The 23,464-nt window shown below is 43.3% G+C and overlaps 1 protein-coding gene across 1 annotated transcript; it reads left to right on the forward strand.

The window, feature by feature from the left end:
- The first annotated feature begins 2,722 nt into the window (after nt 1-2,722).
- On the forward strand, nt 2,723-3,778 carry LOC110777982 (PLAT domain-containing protein 3-like). The gene is made up of 2 exons (XM_021982552.2): nt 2,723-2,880; nt 3,034-3,778. Exons 1-2 carry the CDS (start codon nt 2,806-2,808, stop codon nt 3,562-3,564), a joined length of 606 nt encoding a protein of 201 aa, XP_021838244.1. The 5' UTR covers nt 2,723-2,805; the 3' UTR covers nt 3,565-3,778.
- The last annotated feature ends 19,686 nt before the right edge of the window (nt 3,779-23,464 follow it).

Raw genomic sequence — 23,464 nt, forward strand, 5'->3', positions numbered from 1 at the left:
AATGGTCTTAGGGCTGAAACCATGCTTGAGTTAACTCTACTCAAGTTAGCAGGTTAGACACCATGTGACTGTTATGTTCGACTTATTTTGACTTATTTTAGAAAAAATAAGTTCAGATAATTTTGTTAAGATAAATTTTAAAAAATAAGTTTGTTTTGACAAACAAATAAGTTTATTTCTGTGAAAATATGTTCAAATAATGTAAGTTTAGACAAAATAAGTCGAATAGAATGGAGAAGAATGATGAAGGATCAACTCCCACTAAACGTTCCACTAGACCAAGAGTAGCTTTGTTACTTCCTCTATTCTTATTTCCAATTATTTAGTCACGTTTGCCAATGTATGATATCAAACATTAATACCTTCAATTATGGATAAGAAAAAATTATAAAAATTTGATATTTAGCAAATATTTATTGAGACGAATCTAATAAGACCCCACACGACTATGTTTTTTCTTAAATATAAATCACAAAAGGAAATTAAATGAGCTTGTATGAATATTGTCAAAAACTCAATTGTGTCATATAAATAAGAAAGATATTTTGTGAAATACTACCTTTAAATTTGGTGGGTTTGTGAATTTGTACCTTTTAAAAACTTTTTTTTAATTTAACTACCTTATAAGTTTGGTTTGTTTGAACACTACAATTTGACATTTTCCGTTAATATTTTCCTCGTGTATTTCTTCTATTCTTTTAAATAGTTGTGTTCATTTGTTGCTTTATTCATTTACCATATTAAATAGCAGTTATAGTGAGGTTCAAAGACGAACAACATTAATGGAAAATGTCAAATGGTAGTGTTAGTCAAAAAAATCAAATTTATAAGGTACTCCCTCCATTCCTTTTTGTTGTTCCCATTTCCTTTTTTGGCGTTTCTTTTTGTTGTTCCCCTACTGAATCTTTACTATTTTTGGCCATAGTTTTTTTACCAATTTACCCTAAGATTCCCCACTATTTACCAAAAAACCCTAAGATTCTACACTTTTTCTACCATCTTTTTCCCCACCACCCTTATTTAATTATTTTTCCATTTCCCATAACCCCACCCACTACCCGTCTCTTTCAATTCTCTCTCATTCACTTCACCCCCCTCTCCCACCTCTCTGATTTCTCTCTCTCTCTTCATTTTCTCTCTCCTTCATTTTCTCTCTCCCTCCCTCTATTCATTTCTTGCTCTGTTTCTCTCCTCCTCTATGTTTTTCACTCTCTCTCCTCCAAAACATCTCTCTGTTCTTCATATTTGGATGTGAGGTCGCCGCCACCACCACAACCAAACCCCCGCCGCCGACACCACTCTCCGTTAAAGTCGTAAAATACGGAAATATGGCTTTAGATGGTGAAATTCGACTACAAAAACTCTAGATCTAGAGTTTTCATGGTCGAATTTGACCTCTAAATCCTCAAAATCGTGACATTGAGATAAAGTGAGTATTAATTTATTTTTGTGCATTTTTTTGTCGAACTTTTTGGGTGATTTTTGTCGAAAATTTGGGTTGATTTTGGTTGTTATTTTGGCTGAATTTTTGGGTTAAATTTGGTCAAATTTGGTGGTTGATTTTGGGTATAATTTTCTCGAATTTTAAGGTTTAATTTTCTGTTTTTTTGGTCGAATTTCTGGGTTTAATTATCTCGAATTTGGTCGAATTTTTGGGTTTAATTTTGCTCGATTTCTGGGTATAATTTTGGTTGAGTTTTCTGGGTATAATTTTGGTTGAGTTTTCTGGGTATAATTTTGCTCGATTTCTGGGTATAATTTTGTCGAATTTTCTGGGTGGTTTTTGTCGAGTTTTAGGTTGATTTTCGTCGAATTTTTCGGTTGATTTTCGATGATTTTTTGGCAGATTTTTTTGGTTGTATTTGGTCGATTTTTGGGTTAAATTTGGTCGAATTCAATTGGTGGTTGATTTTGGGTTGAATTTGGGTTGAAATTGTTCGCATTTCTGTGTTGAATTTGGGTTGAATTTGCTCGATATTTGGTTGAATTTATTCGATTTTCTGGGTTGAAATAGTTCGATTTGGGTTGAATTTGTTGTTCGATTTTCTCAGTTTAATTTGGGTTGAACTTGTTCGTATTTCTGGGTTTAATTTGGGTTGATTTTTGTTGAATTCTGGGTTGATGTTGCTCGATTTTTTATTCGATTTTGGTTGAAATCTGGGTTAATTTGTCGATTTTGTCGATTTCTGGGTTGATAAATCGATTTTCTTGGTTGATTGCTTTCGATGAAGATAGTTTGTCGATTTTGGTTGAATATTCTGGGTACAATTTGTTCGTCGATTTTGGTTGAATATTCTGGATACAATTTGTTCGTCGATTTTGGTTGAATATTCTGGGTATTCTGGCCTTCTGAGTATTCGAAATTCTGGGTTTAATTTCTTACAAATTCTGGGTTTAATTTCCATTTATCTTATTTCTTTAATATTTTCTCTCTCTTCACTTTATTTTAAATATATAATTTCTTACACCCAATCATTACTCATATCCCAATACAACTCAAGATTCCATATTTCTTAAAAAAACCCCAACATTCCTTAGGGGAACAACAAAAAGGAATGGAGGGAGTAGTAAAATATAAATTTCTTCTAAAAGACAGCAATTCAAAAATCACCAAACTTAAACGTAGTGTTTTACTAAATTTCGGAATAAGAATGGAGTAAGTATTTGTTTTCTTTTGATAAAATTCGTAGTATTACAAAATATCCCTTTAAATAATCAAGTTAATTCTCACTATCTCAATAATACAAACTCACATCTCCTCTGCAAATAGCCAAACCGCTTGAGAGAGAAATTAGCCTTAATCAAATGGCAGCCAAACACATCCTATCCAATTTAGCAATCGTCCTATGCTTCTCCATTTTTGCTTTATTCGCCACCGCTGTAAGTTTTCTATCATACAGTATCAATCTCTGTCCGGATTTGATTGTCACATTGTTACACGCATTTAATTTGAGATCTAATTTATTTATTTATTTATTTGATCGATATTGATATTTGGTGATTGTTGTTTGTTTCTGTTCTGGTGATACATAGGATGATAATGAATGTGTATACACAGTGTATGTAAGAACAAGCAACGCCATCAGCGGCGGAACAGACGCCAAAATCAGCGTAGCATTTTACGATGATACAGGCTACGGGGTACTTGTAAAAGACCTACAGGCCTGGGGTGGGCTGATGGGGAAAGACCACGACTACTACGAGCGAGGCAACCTCGACATCTTTTCGGGCCGTGGACCGTGCCTGAGCAAACCGGTTTGCTCCATGGAGCTTACCTCTGATGGATCAGCTGGAAGTCACCACAGCCACGACTGGTACTGTAACTACGTGGAGGTCACCACCACTGGGCCCCACATTGACTGTGCTCAACAGTTGTTCACTGTTGAACAGTGGCTTTCACTTGATAGGTCTCCAAACGAACTTACTGCTGTTAGGGACAACTGTAACTACTCTGATGGACTTAAACGACGTCGTCCACTTCTTCCTGTTGAAACCCTTCTTGCAGCTTCCGCAGCAGCTAAGCAGCTTCCTCTTCAATCTATCATTCCTAGATCTCAATTTTAATAATTATAATTGTATAATTATTAAATTAATGTTGTTTGGAACGGAGTAGGTGAGTGGATATTTCTTTGATCTTTGAATCTTTGATGATGCATTATTACTTTCCATGTGGGCTGATGAATGTATACTTTCTTACTTTTTGGAAGTATTTTGTGGAGTTTTCTATGATTACTTAAATAATGAATGCATCAACGTAACGGAGTAATATTTTATCTTACATTTTCCTATATGTTTCCTCCACTCTTTAATGCTCGCACCGTTTTTATTTTCGGACCGTCCGTTAATATTTGCATGGCTTTTATAAATGAAATTTTTTTACCGATCGGTATTATATTATTTTTCACACTTACTCCCTCTGTATTTATTTAAGGGAAAGATACACTTGATTTTTCCGGCCGTATTTATTTAAGAGATACACTTGTTATTTTTAGTAACTTATCAACCCCAGCATCTAATTAAATAATCTATCTACACCCCACCTCCCATCCCCCATCCCCTAAAATGACATGGTCCCACTTGTTTTACTTATTAAAATATCTACTAAACCCCACTTGTTTTATTACATTATTTCATTCAATTTTTTTCTTAATACCCGTGTCTGACCAAGTGTATCTCTTAAATAAATACGGAGGGAGTACTTACTAACCCATTCCCTATAAAAATATATTAAAAAATTCACACCCCCACTACCCCTTACACATTTTCCACTAACTATATTAAAAAATACCCCACTATCAACTATCACCCATTAAATTAATAAGTCAATTTAATTGTCTTAAACTCTGCACCGGTCAAACCGGTGCGAGTATTAAGGAACGGAGGGAGTAGTTCTACTAAGTTTTTTACCTACGCTGAATTTTACATAAAATAATACTCCTTCTGTATTTATTTAAGGGATACACTTGTTTTTTCCGGCCGTATTTATTTAAAAAGATGCACTTGCCATTTTTAGTAACTTATCAACCCCACCATCTAATTAAATAATCTACTTAATATATCTTATGTCCCACCACCCTATTAAACAAATAATTTCAGAACTACACCCCCACCTCCACCCCTCTAAAATGACATGGTCCCCACATGTTTTACTTATTAAAATATCTACTTCAACCCCACTTGTTTTATTACTTTATTTCCTGCAATTCTTCTTCTTAATACCCATGCCCGGCTAAGTGTATTCCTTAAATAAATACGGAGGGAGTAAGTTACTTTGTACTCCCTCCGTATTTTAAAAAGAAATAAAATTTGACCGGTATATAGTGTTTGGGCTCCCAATTGGGCCATCAAGTCCAAAGCCCAAAGGCTTAACACAACAACATCAAACCCACTGTCCACTCAAATGGCTTATCAGCCACCAACAAGGCCCAAGGCCCAATAGTAATAAATGACCTATGGGTACATTTATTACACAAACACTATAAATAAGCCGCCAAGGCTCACACCTCAAGGTAAGTCCAATTTATCGCCTTAAGACTACTCTCTAGAGAACTTCTCTCTCTAGAATCCGAGCATCGTTCTTACTTAGGCATCGGAGGGGCTTTCCTCGGAAACACCCCCGAGGCTAGTAACTTTGTCTTTGTGCAGGTGAATTCGGACATTATTCATTCAAGCTAGCAAGATCTTCAACACACTCAAAATGGCCTTCATTCGAAGCCCATTGTTCCATCCACTTCAACACCGGAACAATTTGGCGCCGTCTGTGGGGAAGAACACTTCAAAGCCTTGGAAAACACCCCATCTTCCACTTGGAAAATGGAAAACCCTAACAATGACAACCGTGACGATGTCCTCGTCCATACGGACTCAGGGTCCAACGAGGAGGCGCAGTTGCAATCAGAGGCGAGATCGCAGCCGACAAGGGCTACTGCCGCAACAGCTAGCAGACCTCCACTCTCTTCTCGAGAAGAGCTCGCCGCGGCCATGACTATCATGCAGAACTTCCTCTTCAATGAGAAAGAACAGGCACAAACGGCAGATCGCCGAGAAGCGAGGAGAATCAGACGACAGCTTCTGCTGAACAGGCTACCGCCTAACGAGGAAACTGCGAGACCCGAACGTACTCTCCCCACGATTTTGGGAACACACCTGACGACAAGACGGAGAGAGAATACATGGGACACGCAAAAAAGGGCAGAACAACAGCCAGAATGGATCGAAACACCGTCTCCAACGCCGCAAGCTCTCCAAAGAGTAGCAAGTGACCGCACTCGGATCCGAAGTTCGGTACACAGCAGGTTGCGACCTTCGGTCCATGATAGGCTAGGCAGCACCAGTGGGTCCAGTAGGCAACCCGAAGCCAGTGGCCGGTCGAGAAGGAGAAGGAGGAGTGATCGAACTCCTAGCCCCCTACACGCCCCCGAGCAATTCCACAGAGGAAACTCGAGGAGCGAAGGTATTAGGGCGAGGCTAGGAAAGAGGATCATGACCCCAGCATCTTCCCCGTTCTCAAATGATATTGTTATGGAGGAGATCCCTAAAGTTAGGCTACCAGCGCACTTAACATACAGCGGGATCACGGATCCGAGGGATCACGTTATCTCCTACGAGCAGCAAATGTTCCTAAGCCCCTACTGTAATACCCCGTATTTTCGGGTATTTTATAATAAATTATTTTTGAAAATTAAGATAATTTTACAATTAAAAATAAAATTTTAATGAATTTTAACTACAAATATATTTTCAGATTTATTTTATTTATAAATATACTAAAATTAAGTCTTCAATTCAAACCCTAATACCCTAAGGTAAATATTGCCTCAAACCCTTAAAATTTTCCGTGTTATTGTACTCTCAAAGGAAAATAAAGCAATACCCATCTCCCTCAAAAAAAACTTCTACCGCCATCACTCACCATACCCAGTTCATCAACTCGGTAAAGTCAACTTTTTTTAATTTGATCTCTTCCATTGATTAAATTTGCGGTTGATGGAAAATAATTGACAAATATGTCGTTTGCGTGTACGAGTCATCCAAACCCCTTATTATTATTCCAATTCCTCCTATAGTTATTTCTCACCTGCATATAATTTGTTTAGGTTCACTTAATCACTCACTGGATACTATGTAATCAATATTCAAACTCTTAACTTATATTTTGTTTTCAAGAAAATCAGGTTGATGTTTTGGATTTTATAGTATTATGTTCATTAATAGTATAGGATATTGACTCTAACTCTTTCTTCGGCATTAACTTAAGGCCCGTTACGTACTAATGTTATACCTACGCTAGTTATGCGGCTACTGTAGACTGATTTAGGTTTATTTATTTTTTGTAATTGTAGACGGAGGCTACTTAGGAGACACGCAAGGAGACTACTAGTTCGAAGTACGCGCGTGTTCAAGGTAATTTTCAATGTCCATCGTCTTTAAGTCCCGTTAGGAAAAGTATTTGGATATATCTATACTAATATATTAAAAGGCGTTGTGGAAAATGTATATGTGTCAAGTAGTACTCTCCTCACGCCACATCATCCACTCACCAAGTATTATGTAATGGACAACCAAAAATCAATACAATGAGGTTCGAACACCAGACCTCAAGTGTGGATGATAATTCTCATTACCATCTTAACCAACTAACAATTGTGGTTCATATCTTCACATTAATTTATAAATAAATGTTCACATGAAATCTAAAACAAATAAATTTTTAAATGACTTTTTAATTTCTATGGACTATTTTGAAAAGAAGAAAAATTAAAGTATTATGACAACCATGAAGAAACATGATGTCATAAGTCTCATAAGAATCAACTATAGGATTGCCTTACATAGCTGTATATATATCTAATTTGGTGTTTATAAATTTGACGCACTTAGTTCCACGAGAAAACAAATTATACACATTGTAAGATGATATGATTGAAAACTTACTTGCCATGATAAATGACTTAGCGTGTCTGTGTAGTTGATGAACTTAACGGATATTTTTCATTCTATAGAAGACAAGTATTTTGGTCAAATATTGAGCTCAAGAAAAATCTAAAACTTTAGTTATTCAATGTAGCATCCGGGGCATCGCCCGGGCCACACACTAGTTTATGTGTTATTATGTGCTATGAAAATTAAGTGTTGTGTATACTTATGGGTTACATGACTCGAGAGTATGAATATGTATAGTATTAGTATTAGGATATAGATGATATTTTTGTGCTAATATAATTATTTAAGAAAACGATTAACTATTCATCTGATTAGTATTGTGGAGTCTATTTTGATAATGAATACGAGTTGGAGTTTTTAAAGGTGGCTATGAGTTTTGGTTGTGCATTGGATAATATCCACAGAAGCATATTAAACTATTGGTATGAGTTGCAACAAGTAATGGACTAAGTGGTGTCATATGTTGATAATGATGGTCTATAAATGTAGCTTTGATAATATTACGAGTACTGGTTCTATTAGTAATGCCACTCTAATTATTATGGTGAAAGTAATGAATTGATACTTTTCGTATATGATGACAGAATTATTGGTAGTGCTCTATACATGTTGCATAACTAGCTACGGTTTGATTGGGAAGGCAATATTGAAGTATAATATATATGAAAGTCTTAGTTTCGGTGAATAACAGATTGTCAACTATTAATTATTGTTTAGACCCTTTGTTTGGTTATACTATGTGATTGGGCCTTATTAAATTACTAATAATGTAAAGTGTAATTTAAGAGGGAAAAGCCCGTGAGGGTAAGGAACAGGTTGTCCTGCTAGATGTTGTTCTATCGGTGCACTTTAGTGGAGACCCGTTAGGCTTCTAGTAGGTTTCTATTATTCTGTATTAAACTTTCTGCTTAGTCTTCCTCCTAATTCTATTGGTGCGCGGTCGCGGAGACCCATAGTTAATTACCGAGGGGTGCGCACACTAGGGACATTCTGTACTGATCTTACTTTGGCCATTCTCAAGGGTTATGCGCGACCCTTAGCGTTCTCTTTCCCTCACTTAATTAATATTGATCTTATGTGATAAGTTTAATAATGGAATCATTAAATTGGTACTTGTTGTTTGATTACTTATTTATTTTATGTACTCAAAACGTTTTCAAACTAAAATTATTATTTTACGGGATGGAGTTGGAATTACTCAGTTTATCTGATTTTTGGGAGTCCGTCTCTCTTGTCTCTTCTTATTTATTTTTGTAGCTAGGTTGGTAAAGGTATTTGGCTACGAGTGAGGAGACGCTTAGAATAACTACCTAGTCAAGAGACGATTTCTATTTCAGTTTAAGTTGGATTTGTTCTTTATTTTTATGGGATTTGGTTGTAATATTTTATTGGCCACCTTTAGACCACTTAGTTAATTTTGACTTTAATAGTTTTCAATCGTTTTGTTGCTTTGCATTTATTTTCTATGGAGAATAAATGTAGCAGTGACACTCCCAAGGTTTGGACGATGAATTTATGAAATAAAAACAGGGTTTTTGATTATATAAAAGGTCCAAATTTTGGGGGTGTTACACCTACTCCGAGGCCGGTTGGTGCAAATATTTTCCAACCACGCTAACGGGAGTTGCAGGAGAATGGTTCAGGTCACCGCCGAAGGGATCGATCAAAAGCTGGAAGAAGCTGAAGAAGCGGTTCTGCGTACAATTCGTGAGCAATAATCGCTCCGAACGAACTACAGCAGAGCTAACCTCCATACAACAAGAAAGAGATGAAAGTCTACAGGACTTCATGGCCAGATTCATGAAAGAATCAACTAACATCCCGAACTTGCAGCCTGATGTAGCAATCTTCGCCTTGAAACACGCGCTTCGGGAGGGAAGTTCCGAGATAAACTGTCAATGAAAAACCCCTCCAAAATAGCTGACGTACTTCAAATGGCAGATGCATTCATCAGAACAGAGGAGTTCAACAAAGCAGCAGCAAGGTTGAAAAGTTCCTCGGATACGAGAGACACAAAAATGAATCAGAGTAAGCCCGAGGGTAACTCAAGAAAGGGGAAAGAGAAGGTGGGTGCAAGAGAGGCAAGCCCAAAGAAAGATGGGAGAAAGGGTGAACTTCAACCCAAATACACCAACTACACTCCACTCACTATACCCCGAAGAGAAATTTTCAGCCTCCACAAGGATGACGAGAAATAGAAGCTACCAGACAAGCTCAGATCAAACCCCCTTCGCAGAAACAAGAACAAGTGGTGTGAGTTCCAAGATGACTTCGGCCATACCACCGAAGAATAATGCAACTCGCTAAAGGACAACATCGAGGACCTCATCCGCCGAGGCTACCTAAAGCAATACTTGCTTGACCGAAGAACAGAGAGGGAAGAGAAAGAAAAAGCAGCGTCTGGAAAACCACAAGAACAGGCCCAGAGAAGAGTCCATGAGACCGAAGGGCAAAAGATAAAACCCATTCTCGTGGTGTTCGGAGGACAGAGATCCGGCCACGCCAGCAAGCAACACTTGAGAGCTCCCTCCCACTGAGTCAACTTCAGCACTATAGGGGAAAATCAACCTACCCCCCCGAACATGACATTTACTGCTGATGGTTGCCTCGGAACCCAATACAAACACGACGACCCGTTGGTGATCGAAATGGATCTCAACAACCATAACGTCCACGGAGTGCTAGTCGATGGAGGCAGCGCCGTCAATATCATCTTCAGGAACTATTTCGAGCAGCTCATCCTCGAGGAAGGAGAAGAGTCGCTGACTAAGGTCAGTTACCCACTGATCGGATGCAACGATTCCGCAGTAATTTCCCGAGGAAAGATCACCCTGCCCATCACCCTTGGCCAAGGCCTAGCGGCAAGAAACATCAGAGAAGAGTTCTTGGTGATGGACTGTGATTCAGTACACAATGTCATCATGGGGCGAACCATGATTCACAAGATACAAGCAATCCCATCCACATACCACCAGATGATGATGTATGTCTCGATGCAGGTTTCACCGAATGGATAAAAGGGGACCAGGAGGTAGCAAGACGAACTTGCTACACTACCACCCGAAAACCGAAGCTAGGAGACGGCCCCGAAGACGATGAAAAGAAAAGCGGCCCCTCAATAGAGGAAAATGAGGCAAAAAGGAGAAAGGCTGTACCGAGCAGTCTGGTAAAGCCCGCTGAGGTTGATGCTCGCCCCGAAACAGCTTCTCCCGAGCCAGACCAAGAAATGGAGGATGTCCCCCTAGAGGATGACTCAGATAGAAGTGTCCGAATAGGCAGAGGCCTGAGTTCGGGACTCCGAATCGAGCTGATCCAGTTGTTGACGAATCACAAAGATATTTTTGCATGGTCAACAGCAGATATGCCAGGGATAGATCCGAGGATGATCTGTCACAAGCTGGATGTCAATGCCGAAGATCGACCAATCAAGCAGAAAAAGAGGAATTACTCCTCAGAAAAGAACAAAGCTATCGCCGAGGAGGTGAAGAAACTACAAGAGGCAGGTTTCATTGAACCATGCATGTACCCCAAGTGGCTGGCCAATGTAGTCATGGTCAAGAAAGCAAACGGCTCATGGCGCATGTGCGTTGACTTCACAGATCTGAACCGAGCCTGTCCAAAAGATTGCTATCCCCTCCCGAGGATAGATCAACTAGTGGATTCTACAAGTGGCCATGCATTGCTCAGCTTCATGGACGCCTTTTCAGGGTACCATCAAGTATTCATGCATCCCGACGATAGAGCAAAAACTGCCTTCATCACAAGCGCGGGAGTGTTCAACTACAGAATGATGCCCTTCAGATTGAAAAATGCCGGAGCTACGTACCAGAGACTAGTTGATCACGTCTTCGCCGATCAAAAAGGAAGGAACGTCGAGGTTTATGTGGACGATTCCATAGTGAAAAGTGTGAAGGAAGAAGATCACATCAAAGACTTGGGTGAGACCTTCGCCAACCTAAGGAAGTACAAAATGAAGCTGAACCCGAAGAAATGTGTCTTCGGGGTAAAAGCAGGAAAATTCCTCGTATTCGTGGTGAGCGAAAGGGGAATCGATGCAAACCCGGACAAGGTCCAGGCATCATTAGATCTACCCGAGCCAAAAACAAAGAGAGACGTGCAATAGGCTAACCGATAGGTTAGCCGCACTGTCAAGATTCATATCGAAAGCTTCGAACAAGGGGGAACCCTTCTTCAAAGCTCTCAAACCAAAGACCTTCCCAGGAGGAGAAGCAGAACCAATCAATAAGAAAGGCGTCCCGAGGAGAGTGGACCCCGAGCTAACATGGGAACAAGAGCATAGAGATGCATTCCAACAGCTCAAGGCTCACCTGGCCCAACTACCGACGTTAGCCAGGCCAAAGGAAGGGGAAACCCTATACCTATACGTCGCAGTTAGTCCCGGGACAGTGAGTGCAGTACTCCTTCGGGAAGAAGAGAAAAAACAACAACCAATCTATTTCACCAGCCGAACTCTAACAGATGCCGAGACTCGGTACCCACTCATTGAGAAAGTAGCATACGCAGTGGTGGTAGCTGCTCGAAAACTGAGACCCTATTTCGACTCCCATCAAATAGTGGTGCTAACTGACCAACCACTGGCGAAAGTGCTAGACAAAATAGAGAGGTCGGGAAGATTGGCTGCATGGGCTTTTGAGCTATCCGAGTTCGGCATCAAGTATCAGCCGAGGACAGCCATCAAGGCGCAAGCACTCGCTGACTTCTTGGCCGAATGCTCATACCAAGAAATGTTGGATGACACCAAAAGAACATGGGAAGTCTACACTGACGGATCCTCCACAGTAAATGGCTAGGGAGCCGGAGTGGTGCTGATACCTCTAGTAGGGAAAAGCATTGAGTATGCCCTGAAGTTCGGTTTTAAAGCAACCAACAATGAGGCTGAATATGAGGCCGCGATCGCAGGGGTAGAGCTATGCCTATCTCTGGAGGCCGAACACGTTTGCCTCAAGACTGATTCCCAGCTCGTAGGCAACCAGATCCGAGGGGAGTATGAGGCCAAATGGCCAAGTATGACAGCCTATCTAGCAAAAATTAAATCCTTAACGTCAAAGTTAAGATCCTTCGAAGTCATCCTCATCCCCCGAGGTCAAAACACACAAGCAGACGCATTATCAAAACTTGCAAGCTCAACGCTCATCGACCTAAACAGGTCGGTCCATGTGGAAGTACACCAAGAAAGATTCAACCAATGGTTCATCATTGGCGCCAACGGAGAACTCATGAGAAGGTCATTCTCAGCCCCACTGCTGAAATGTGTAGGTCCTACTGATGCCGATTACATCCTAAGGGAAATCCACCTCGGCGTATGTGGAAACATCGGAGGCAGAGCATTGGCGCACAAGGCCCTAAGGGATGGGTTTTGGTGGCCCACCATGGTTTCCGAGGCAAAAGAAATGACAAGGAAGTGCGATAAATGCCAGAAGTTCGCACCAGCAATCCACCAGCCAGCTCAGACCTTACAATCAACACTCTACCCCTTACCATTTGCACAATGGGGCATGGACATCATCGGTCCATTCCCCTCGGCTGTGAACCAGAAGAAGTGGTTGATTGTAGGAGTTGACTATTTCAGAAAGTGGATTGAAGCCGAAGCAGTCTAGTCAATCACTGAGCCACAAGTCCGCAAATTCATTTGGCAAAACATCATCACCGAGGCTAATGGTCTTCGACCATGGAAAGCACTTTGACAACACACCACTGCAAAAGTGGTGCAAACAGTTCGGTATCCACCTCGCCTACTCAGCGGTGTGCCATCCCCAGAGCAACGGCCAAGCCGAAGCCGCAAACAAGCTCATCCTCAACGCACTCAAGAAAAGAGTCGAGGACGAAAAGAGCAAATGGCTAGAAGAGCTCCCGGGAACACTTTGGTCCCTTCGGACCACCGAGAAGGAAGCCACGGGACAGACACCCTTCCACTTGGTATACGGTTCCGAGGCTTTCATCCCTGTAGAAATCGGAACAGAAAGCTTGAGAATCCAGGCATACAACAAGTATGACGGAATTCATGGACAAAGAAATGACCAACTTCTGTCCGAAGCCCTAGATCTACTAGATGAAGCTCGGAACGAATCCGGAACTCTCAACGCAGCCTATAAACAAAGGGTCAGCAAGCACTACAACCGAAGAGTCAATGCCAGACCTGTAAAGGTCGGTGATTTAGTGCTCAGAAACGCTGCTGCAGTCCAAAAGGGAAGGATCCACGGAAAGCTCTCGACAACGTGGGAAGGACCATACATCATCCACTCTGAAAAGAGAACCGGCACCTTTATGCTCAAACAGTTAGATGGAACAGTCTTGAAGAACCATTGGAATGCCGATGTTCTCAAGAAATATTTTGTACGATCTCACCCCCTTTGTAATCCAAGTAAGTTGTTTAATGAGGAGAGGAAAGCCATTGGCACCATGTGTTTCATTAAACATATCTCCCTATATTTTGCTTTATCACTACTATTTATGTATATGCATGCAACTTCGGATCTGATCAATCCGAAGCTAAAATCAACCCGAGATGACTATTCCTTGGAATCTAGAATCCAAGAAATAGTTCTAAAAATCTAACCCGCAAGGTACCGACCAGAATCCTCGGATTCGCGGTACCCAGGGAAATTCCGTTCGCAACAAGGTCTCTCGAATAGTTATAAAGAGTTCGGCTCAGATCCACGGATCCCCAAAGCTCAAAACTAAGAGTCAGACTTGCGACTTCTTGCCCAGGTTTTCGAACCACAAGAAGTCGGAAAAACGGAAACAAAACCTCTTAACAGGTCTACAGAACTGAAGAGCTCAAAAGTAGCCTCTTAACAGATCCACGGATCTGAAGAGCTCAGAAGCAGACTCTAAACAGATCTATAGACTTTAAGAGCCCAAAAGCCGCCGAGTCCTTAGCAAATGTACGGGTTTGAAGGACTCAAAAGCAAAGTGAGCCTCTTAGCGGATCCATGGAATCCGAGGAAGCACATTTAGTTAGCAATTCCAAGGATGCCAAAGGCTAGGGCCAAAAGACTAAGTCCAAAAGATACCGAGTCTCTTAAAAAATCCACGGATTTGAAGAACTTGCAGGCACAGGAAGAAAACAAAACTAAAAACTTCGGAAGCGCAAAAAGTTGAAAAGAAGCAGCCAAATAACAAACGGTCATTTTTCATTCAATATTCGGGGGAAACACAAATACATCATTCAGCTCGGTACATATCCGAGGACCCTCAAAAATTGAAAGCAAAATGAAACAGTTAAAATCGGCAGCCATCAACAGATAAAATCGGCCTACCGAAGTACAAAGAAAGCAAAAAGAAATTATTGAAGTACAGCGTAGCACCGAGGCAAAAGGAAAGAGAGTTAAGCGCAAGTTCGGAGGCCCTCAACTGGAGCCAACCGACTCTGAAGAAGACGACTGCCGAGTTCCTAAGGGACTTCACCAGCAAGCCCTGTGTAGCCTTGGAGGGAGCACCCGTAGTGGTGTCACCCTCCGAAACAACCTTCCGAGCTTGCTGCTCCTTAGCAGCCGCCTCACGAGCCTTCGCAGCATCCTCCCTGTCGGCCTCGCTCTCTTCCAAGTTATCCTCGACTTCGAGCCACTTGGGCACATGCTCGGCCCACTTGAAGTCAGGCATATGCTTAGCAAACATTCTGCGAGCGCCAAGGATCCCCTCTCAGTACATATCTTGGCATTGCTCAGCAGTGTACATCTGAGCCTTCTTCTCCTCAAGATCCCGAAACTGTTCCTTAAGACGCTTGACGTCATCCTCAAGAACGGGAACTCGGTCAACAGAGGCTTGGAGCTTCATATTATTCTCCCGAAGGCCCACGATGATGGTGTCCTTATCTTGAAGCTTGGCCTCGAGGTCGGCTTTCTCTTCAGCACTCTTCTTCGCAAAAGCCTTGTGCCTGAGGGCATCCTCTTCCACTTGGAAGGTCAGAATGCCAACCTCCATACCAATCTCCACCAGAGCAGCCCCTCCTTCCTTGGTAAACTCGGCAACCTCTTGCCTCGCCTTCGCGAGCTCGGACACGAGGAAGCTGAACTTCTGGTCAAGATTGGGGATGTCCCGAGCATAGAGCTCCTCAAACTTCCGGAGCCTCCTCTCGTCATGAAGTTGGCATACGGCTGCAAAGGAGCTCCAATAGGCAGCCTAGAAAAAGAAAGCAAAGTTAGTCGATGCCAAAAGAGCAACGAACAAGACAAGAAAAAATATATAGTACCTCGTTCAGAAAAAATATATAGTACCTCGGAGGCAGGGACCTCGGCAGAGACCATAGGTATGTCTACCTCCGCCTGCTCCACCTCATGAGTTATGTCCTCGACAGTCACTTCCATCGGAGTTAGCGGCTTCAGTGGCGAAGGAATGGCAGCCTCCTCAGCCAAAGGTTGGTCCACTGGTTCATTGGGCACCAACACGGCGACACTTTTCAGCCTCTGACCAGGAAGAGGGATAAAACGATGCATGTTCTCGGGAGGACCCATCTCCTTCTGTTGCCGAGCAAGATAGCGTTCCCCCGCCTCAGCAAGGCTCGGATCCGCGGCAACAACCTGTTGAATCCTCTCCTCAGTCAAATAAGGTCGACGGCTCAGAAACTCGAGAACCTCGGGACGAGGAGTTACCTTAGCCGAGGACGAAGATTTCTTCTTCTTCTTCTTCGAAGGAGACCTCTCCCCCGAAACCGATTTTCCCTTTCGAGAAGCTCCCTCCTCCGAAGATTTCCGCTTCTTTAACCTCCGCGACTCCTAGAGAGCGTGAAAGAGTGAGAAAGAAAGTAAAAATTTACGAAGAAGATAAGAACAAAAAGAAGAACGCTTACTGCTGGAATAACGAAAGAGGGAGGAGACGAAGCAGACGAGATGACCGGGGCTGCAACTGTCACTTCGGGACCCTGTACAAAAGAAAAAGGATAAACCTTCCGCACCAGGAAAGGCGAGTACTTCATATCCGAACAGACATAACGAGAAAGTTACCGGATTAGAAGTAGTTACCAATTCAGGCAGAACAGTCTGTCTCGGAACCGCTTCTTCAGGACGATCAGCAGACCAAGGGTCGGCTCGAACGTCGTCAATATGAGCCAAGGCGTGATCCGAAAACTGATAACTCTCTAGCCTCGGCTGCCGAGGATTGCAAGCCTTGAAATCGTAAGGAGGACAGCTAACGAGAATCTCCCCACCTTCCAACTTGTACCCCAACACCTTAGGGTCAATGGCGGCCTCACCAAACGCTGCACAGGAAAGAAAAGTCAAAAACAAAAAAGGCCAAGGAGAGGCGAACACCTCACCCGAAGCACGATCTCAGCACGAGAAATCTCACCCCTGTCGTAGATCCTACTGAGACCGGTAGCAGCGAGGAGAGCCTCTTGAGTGATATAATGAAAATTAGGAAGCCAGTGCAAAGGCTCCGTAGTCGTTTTCGCTCGGAACCACTCCAGCAGAGCAACATGGTCCGGATTCCTCGGATCAACTGGACCGACCCTAGACATCTCCGGATCCACCTTCACAAACCACTTCGGTGGAGAACAGTAATGAGGATGCTTCGGATCCACAGGCACCCGCACTAGAAGCTATTGCTTCTTCCAGTTGTGAACCGAAGAGACATAAGGAAACGCAGTCAAGTACTGCGATTCACCCTTCTGAAGCCGTTTTGGAAAAATGTGTTTGGTTTTGGTGTTTTGTTTTGGTGACGCCTCCAGCCTATCAAAGGGGAACCTGCAAGAAACGTATGCTGTAGAAAATGTAGATCTGTATTTCATTATGTATGTAGTGTACATTGTAGTGTACCAGGCGTTTTCGTAATGGCCTAAATTGTGTTTTGTATTTTGTAAGACTTGTAATATGTAATGTATACAATCATGTTTGAATAAAATTAACAATGTTTCCTGCTACTTTGTTTCTTTGATCATTTGCACTCATTTTCGAATGTTGTTTTTCCTGTATGTTGTGTTGTACACTTCGCTTCGTCTTTTCTCCTCTTGTCGAATCCATCATCATGTGGGCATCGTACTGTCAACATAACAAAGCACGAGGATTGGCCGTTGGCGGAACCAACGGCTCTCCGATGCTTAAGTCAGTATAGAGCGACATGAAGATGAAAGGGAATTACGACAAGGAGAAAAAAGAAAAGAAAGGTTAAAGAGAGGTACTGGACCAAGTCTTAGTCGAAATGCTTTATGTTTGTTATTCCTTCTAAGTGTACACTTCATGTCGTTGGCACGTTTATTGTCTGCAAAACAGAACGATGGCGTGAGGATTGGCCGTTGGTGGAGTCCAACGGCCCTCCGATGCCTAAGTCAGTAAGGATAATAATATGTGGAGAGAAAAAGAAGTAAAAAAAAGATAGAGGAAAGGGACTTAACTTTTGTTACTTGTGAGTGTATACTCTCCGAGATGATCTTGGTTTTGTGATACATTGTGCCCCTCTACTTCGGAGCGTCGTCACAATGACGGAGAATGCTAGTACGCCTGCGTGTTAGGAAAGACTAAAAAGCAAGAAAAAGAGCTTGAGTGTTCAGAAATGATACAGTTTTAGGTGTGTTGCATTCCAACTTCTTGGAATGGATGTGCCGTCTCTATCAACCAACTCGTACGCACCATGACCTGTTCGTCTCATGATCTGGTAAGGACCTTCCCATGTTGGAGCTAGTTTGCCGTGTCGAGGATCCTTTTTGTTTGGGAAGACTTTGCGCAGAACCCAATCTCCCTGCTGAAATATCCGAACCCTCACATTCTTGTTGTAGCTGTTTGCGACAGCTTGTTGGTAGGAGGCCATCCTGACCAGTGCTGCTTCCCTAAGTTCGTCAACAGTATCGATGTCGTAAGCCAAGACTAATTCGTTCATTCCTGGTGCCATGAAACTGCTTCTTGCTGTGGGGAGTTAGACTTCGGAAGGGATGACTGCCTCACAACCAAAGACTAAGGAGAAAGGAGTGTGATTGGTCGCCGTCTTGGGCGTTGTTCTGTCGGCCCAAACCATCTTCCTTTGGCGTCGTCGAGGCGCTTCTTGAGGTTGTTGATGATGATTTTGTTACTTGACTCGGCTTGGCCATTTGATTGAGGATATCTTGGTGTTGAGGTGTGCAAGGTGATGTTATACCTACTGCAGAATTCTTTGGTTTTGTTGCTGATGAACTGAGAACCATTGTCGCAGACGATCTTGGAAGGGATACCGAACCGACTGAGGATAATTCGTTTGATGAACGAGATGACTTCAGTATCTCGAACTCGCTTGAAAGTTTCTATTTCGATCCATTTGGAGAAGTAATCAGTCATTGCCAACATGAAAACGCGTTGTCCTGATGCTTGTGGTAAGGGGCCTACTATGTCCATCCCCCATTTCGTGAAGGGCCAAGGGGACAAGATAGGGTGGAGTACTTCACAAGGTTGATGAGTGATGGAAGCGAACCGCTGGCAGGAGTCGCACTTTCTAGCAAAGGTGATTGCGTCTTTCTTCATGGTGGGCCAGAAATATCCCATGGTAAGGGTTTTGTGGGCTAAGCTTCTTCCTTCGGCGTGGTTTCCACACTCTCCATCATGTATGTTGCGCAATGTCGACTCGATCTCGTCATGATCGAGGCATCTCAGGTACGGTCCTGCAACCGACTTTCTGAACAATACTCCATGGATTAGGATAAATCTGGAGGCTTTCATGCGGAAGGCTTTTTCGTGGGTGACTCTAGGTGGGGTGGTGTTGTGTTTAAGCCAGTGTATGTAAGGGTCGCGCCATGAGGGCATTTGAGTAGGTTGAGACTGTTCGGTGATGGGTAGGTTATCTTTGGTGATGGCTGGATACATTAAGTGGACTACGGGGATGGAGGTGAGTTTAGGTTTGATGTTTGAGCCAAGATTGGCTAAGGCGTTAGCCTGGGTGTTTTGGTCTCTTGGTATTTGTTGTAAGGTGCATGAGTCGAACTTGTTCACGAGCCTTTTTGCTATTTCCAAGTAGGCCTGCATCTTTGAGTCCTTCGCTGCATACGAACCGTTAATCTGGCTGATAATCAATAAAGAATCGCAACGTACCTCAAGTTGGCGGATATTCATATCGAGTGCTAATGACAACCCCAGGATCAAAGCTTCGTATTCTGCTTCGTTGTTGGTAGCTTTGAACTCGCAACAGACAGATTGTACTATGGTGTCCCCTTGTGGCGATTTTAGCACGATGCCGAGGCCTGTCCCCCGTATGTTGGAGGAGCCGTCAGTATGTAGGGTCCATGTTGATGAGGATCCATTGTTGGTCAGTGTGTTACGTTGACTTCGTGATCGACTTCGTGTTGGAGGTTCGGGCTGAAGTCAGCCACAAAATCAGCCAGGGCTTGCGACTTGATGGCTGTGCGAGGTTCGTATCTGATGTCGTAACAACCTAATTGTATTGCCCATTTGGACATCCTGCCAGAAAACTCGGGTTTCCTCATGATTGACTTCATGGGATAGTTAGTTCTAACAGTGATAGGATGACATTCGAAATAAGGGCGCAATTTAACAGGAGCGACGACTAAAGCAAGGACAAGTTTTTCGAGATGAGAGTACCTTGTTTCGGCGCTAAGTAAGGACTTACTGACGTAATAAACAGGTAGCTGCTTTCCGTCTTCTTCCCGTACTAACACTGCACTGATGGTCGACTCTGTAACTGCGAGGTATACTTGTAGCACTTTATTATTTTTTGGTTTGGACAGTAACGGGGGGTTTGACAGGTATTGCTTGAGTTGCTGCAATGCGGCTTCGTGTCGGTTAGTCCAGTTGAACTTCTCATTCTTCCTGAGGATGTTGTAGAACAATTTGAATTTGTCCGATGACCTAGAGATGAAGCGGTCGAGGGCAGCCACTCTGCCTGCTAATTTTTGTACATCCTTCTGGTTTCGAGGTGATTGTAGGTTGATGATTGCGCGGATCTGATCAGGACTAGCTTCGATGCCTCTTTGAGTAACCATGTAACCTAAGAATTTTCCAGAAGAGACTCCGAACGAGCATTTGGTGGGGTTGAGCTTCATGCTGTACTCTCGCAACACGTCGAAGGCTTGTTGAAGATGCGGGATGTGATCCGAGGCTTTCTTGGATTTTACGAGCATGTCGTCGATGTAGACTTCCATTGTGTCGCCCAGCTGTTTTCTGAACATTTTGTTGACTAGGCGCTGATAGGTGGCGCCTGCGTTCCTTAAACTGAACGGCATGACCTTGTAACAAGAAGTTCCCCGCTCCGTGATGAAAGAAGTTTTCTCTTGATCTTCTGGGTGCATCAAAATCTGGTTGTATCCACTGAACGCATCCATGAATGTGAGCATCTCATGTCCCGCGGTAGCATCAACCATGGCGTCGATGTGGGGTAAGGGAAAAGAATCTTTGGAGCATGGTTTGTTGATGTCGGTGAAATCTATGCACACTCGCCATTTCCCATTCTTTTTCCTGACTACGACGACATTGGCCAACCAATCTGGGTATTTTACTTCCCTGATCTTGCCTGTATCTAGTAGCTGCTGAACTTCATCGTTGATAATTTGGTTGCGTTCTGGAGCGAACTTCCGCCATTTTTGTTTGACGGGCTTGTGTCGGGGGTCGACACTGAGTTTGTGAGTGATGACGTCTAGGCTGATGCCTGGCATATCTTCATGTGAGCATGCGAAGCAATCCGCGTTGGCTTTGAGGAATGTAACAAGTTCCGACCTGATGTCGTCGGGTACATCACATCCAATAAAAACGACCTGTTCTGGCTTCGCAGGATCCAAGATAATCTCGTCGAGTTGTTCGGATTTGGGCTCTTCGTAGCTCGCTGGTTCGGAATTGGACTGTAATTGCTATAATGAGGATTTATTTGTGGCCGATGGCTTTAGGGCTGCCTTGTAGCACTCTTTGGACTCTTGCTGATCTCCTTTGATTTCTTTAACCCCCCATCGAGTCGGGAACTTGATGGTTTGGTGATATGTCGAAGGGATGGCCTTCATGTCGTGGATCCAGGGCCTGCCCAAAATAATGTTGTAAGATGAAGGGCAATCAATAACACAAAACTTTACCTGTTGGTTGATTCCTTGTGTGTAAACAGGTAGGGTAACTTCTCCGAAGGTGGTTTTCGCTTCGCCACTGAACCCTATTAGCACGGTGGATTTTTTGACGACATCTGTGTATGGGTTGAGCCCCATCTCCTTGAGGGCGTCGAGCATCATCACGTTAGTTGAGCTGCCATTGTCGACAAGGACTCGTTTGATCATGCAGTTTCCAACAAGAATAGATATTACCAAGCCGTCGTGATGTTTGTCCGAGATGTCTCCCGCATCAGATTCATCAAAAGATATGGGGGTTAGGTATTTGGCGGCTACGGCTCGGACTGGCCTGTCTATTTCATTTTCTCGGGCGTGTCTCTTCGCTGCAGAATAAGTTAAACCACAAATGTCAGAACCTCCAGCACTAAAATTCACAGTTTTAGTATGAGGGGGAGGTGGACGAGGTCGAGATGGAGAGTTAGAGTTGTCTTTGTTGACAACGCCACGAGCTTTATCTGACATGACGTCCTTGAGGTAACAATTTTTCAGCAGGTAGGCTACTTCCCTCCTCAACGCAACGCAGTCGTTGGTTGTGTGACCGATGTCGGCATGGAAATCACACCATTTAGAGGGATCCTTCTTCGACTCGGGTTTGCTGGACTTCGGCGGCAATTGCACTGCTTTCCCCATCTTCGAGGGGTGGTTCATCAGACCTACAGTGTCAACACAGAAAGAATATTCGTTAATTTTTGGAGGCAGATCCGGACTGTTCTTCCAGTCGGAGTCGTCGTCTTCCTCCACCACTGCTACATGTTGAGGTCGGGAATAAGGAGCAGGGCGATCGTTGCTCCTCTTGGGATAGGGCAGCCGTCTTTCCGTCTTCGAGTAGTCATTACCCCCTTTACGAGAATGGGGAGTTTCTTCCAACCTAACTTGGGCCATTGCTTTGGCTTGAGCATCTTCGAACGTCTTGCAGGGGTATATGATTAAATCCCTCCACAGGTCGGTTTCGCCATACAATCCTTGCCTGAACGCTTCGGTAGCTGTCGGTACATCACATTCAGGAACAGTCACCTTCTCCCTGATGAACCGGGCTATATAATCCTTCAGGGGTTCGTCAGGACGTTGGATCACTCGGTATAAGTCGCTTGTCTGCTTCTCTAAACAGCTGCTGCTAGCGAACTGTTGGTTGAACATGTTGTCGAGGTGTGCGAAAGAGGTAATGCACCCATTTGGCAGGCTGGTCAACCACTTCAAGGCGGGCCCAACCAATGTCGAACCGAACCCCTTGCAAAGGCTGGCTTCTCTCATGTGTTTGCGGACTGGAATGGTCATCATCCGTTGTTTGTAGGTCAAGATATGTTCTCTTGGGTCGGTCGTCCCGTCGTACATGGGCATGTTGGGTGGGCTGAATCGTTTTGGGATGTCTATTGCATCAAAGGGATCAACATATGGGGAGTCGGCATAACTGTCTAGGCTAGCTTCTTTGATTGGTGTTGGTACACCATGGATTTTGTTTATCATAGTCATGATTTGTTGGAGTTGGTGATTGGTGTTCTCACAGATGCTGTTGAGCACCAGGACGAGGGGGCTAAATGTTTCGGGAAGGCTGGCTTGGAGATGTTGATAATAGGTACTCTGTGGGTATGCGCCATGAGGTTGGTGAGGAGTGAACTGTGGCACCACTTGTTGCATGTAAAGGGGCGTTCCTTGAGTAGCGTGGGTACCTCGTGGTTGGGCTTGGCCAGGCCCAATTACATTTTTAAAAACATTTTTAAAAACATTTTTAAAAACATTTATACCTCGTGGTTGGGCTTGGCCAGGCCCAATTACACTTTATAGCTTTAATTTCGAAAACATCTGTAGCTACTCCCAATGACAAAGTGAGGGAGTTTTTACGTCTCTTTAGATACTTCCAATGACAAAGTGAGGGAGTTTTATACTATCCGTTGACAAATCCCAATGACACGTAAGGGAAATGTCGACACTTCCAGTGATGACCCTTAAGTCAAATGTTATCACTCGGGGGCTAGTGAGACCCTCGCAAAAGCAGGTCACCAT

The sequence above is a fragment of the Spinacia oleracea genome, chromosome 5, assembly GCF_020520425.1.
Source record: "Spinacia oleracea cultivar Varoflay chromosome 5, BTI_SOV_V1, whole genome shotgun sequence".
NCBI lineage: Eukaryota > Viridiplantae > Streptophyta > Magnoliopsida > Caryophyllales > Amaranthaceae > Spinacia > Spinacia oleracea.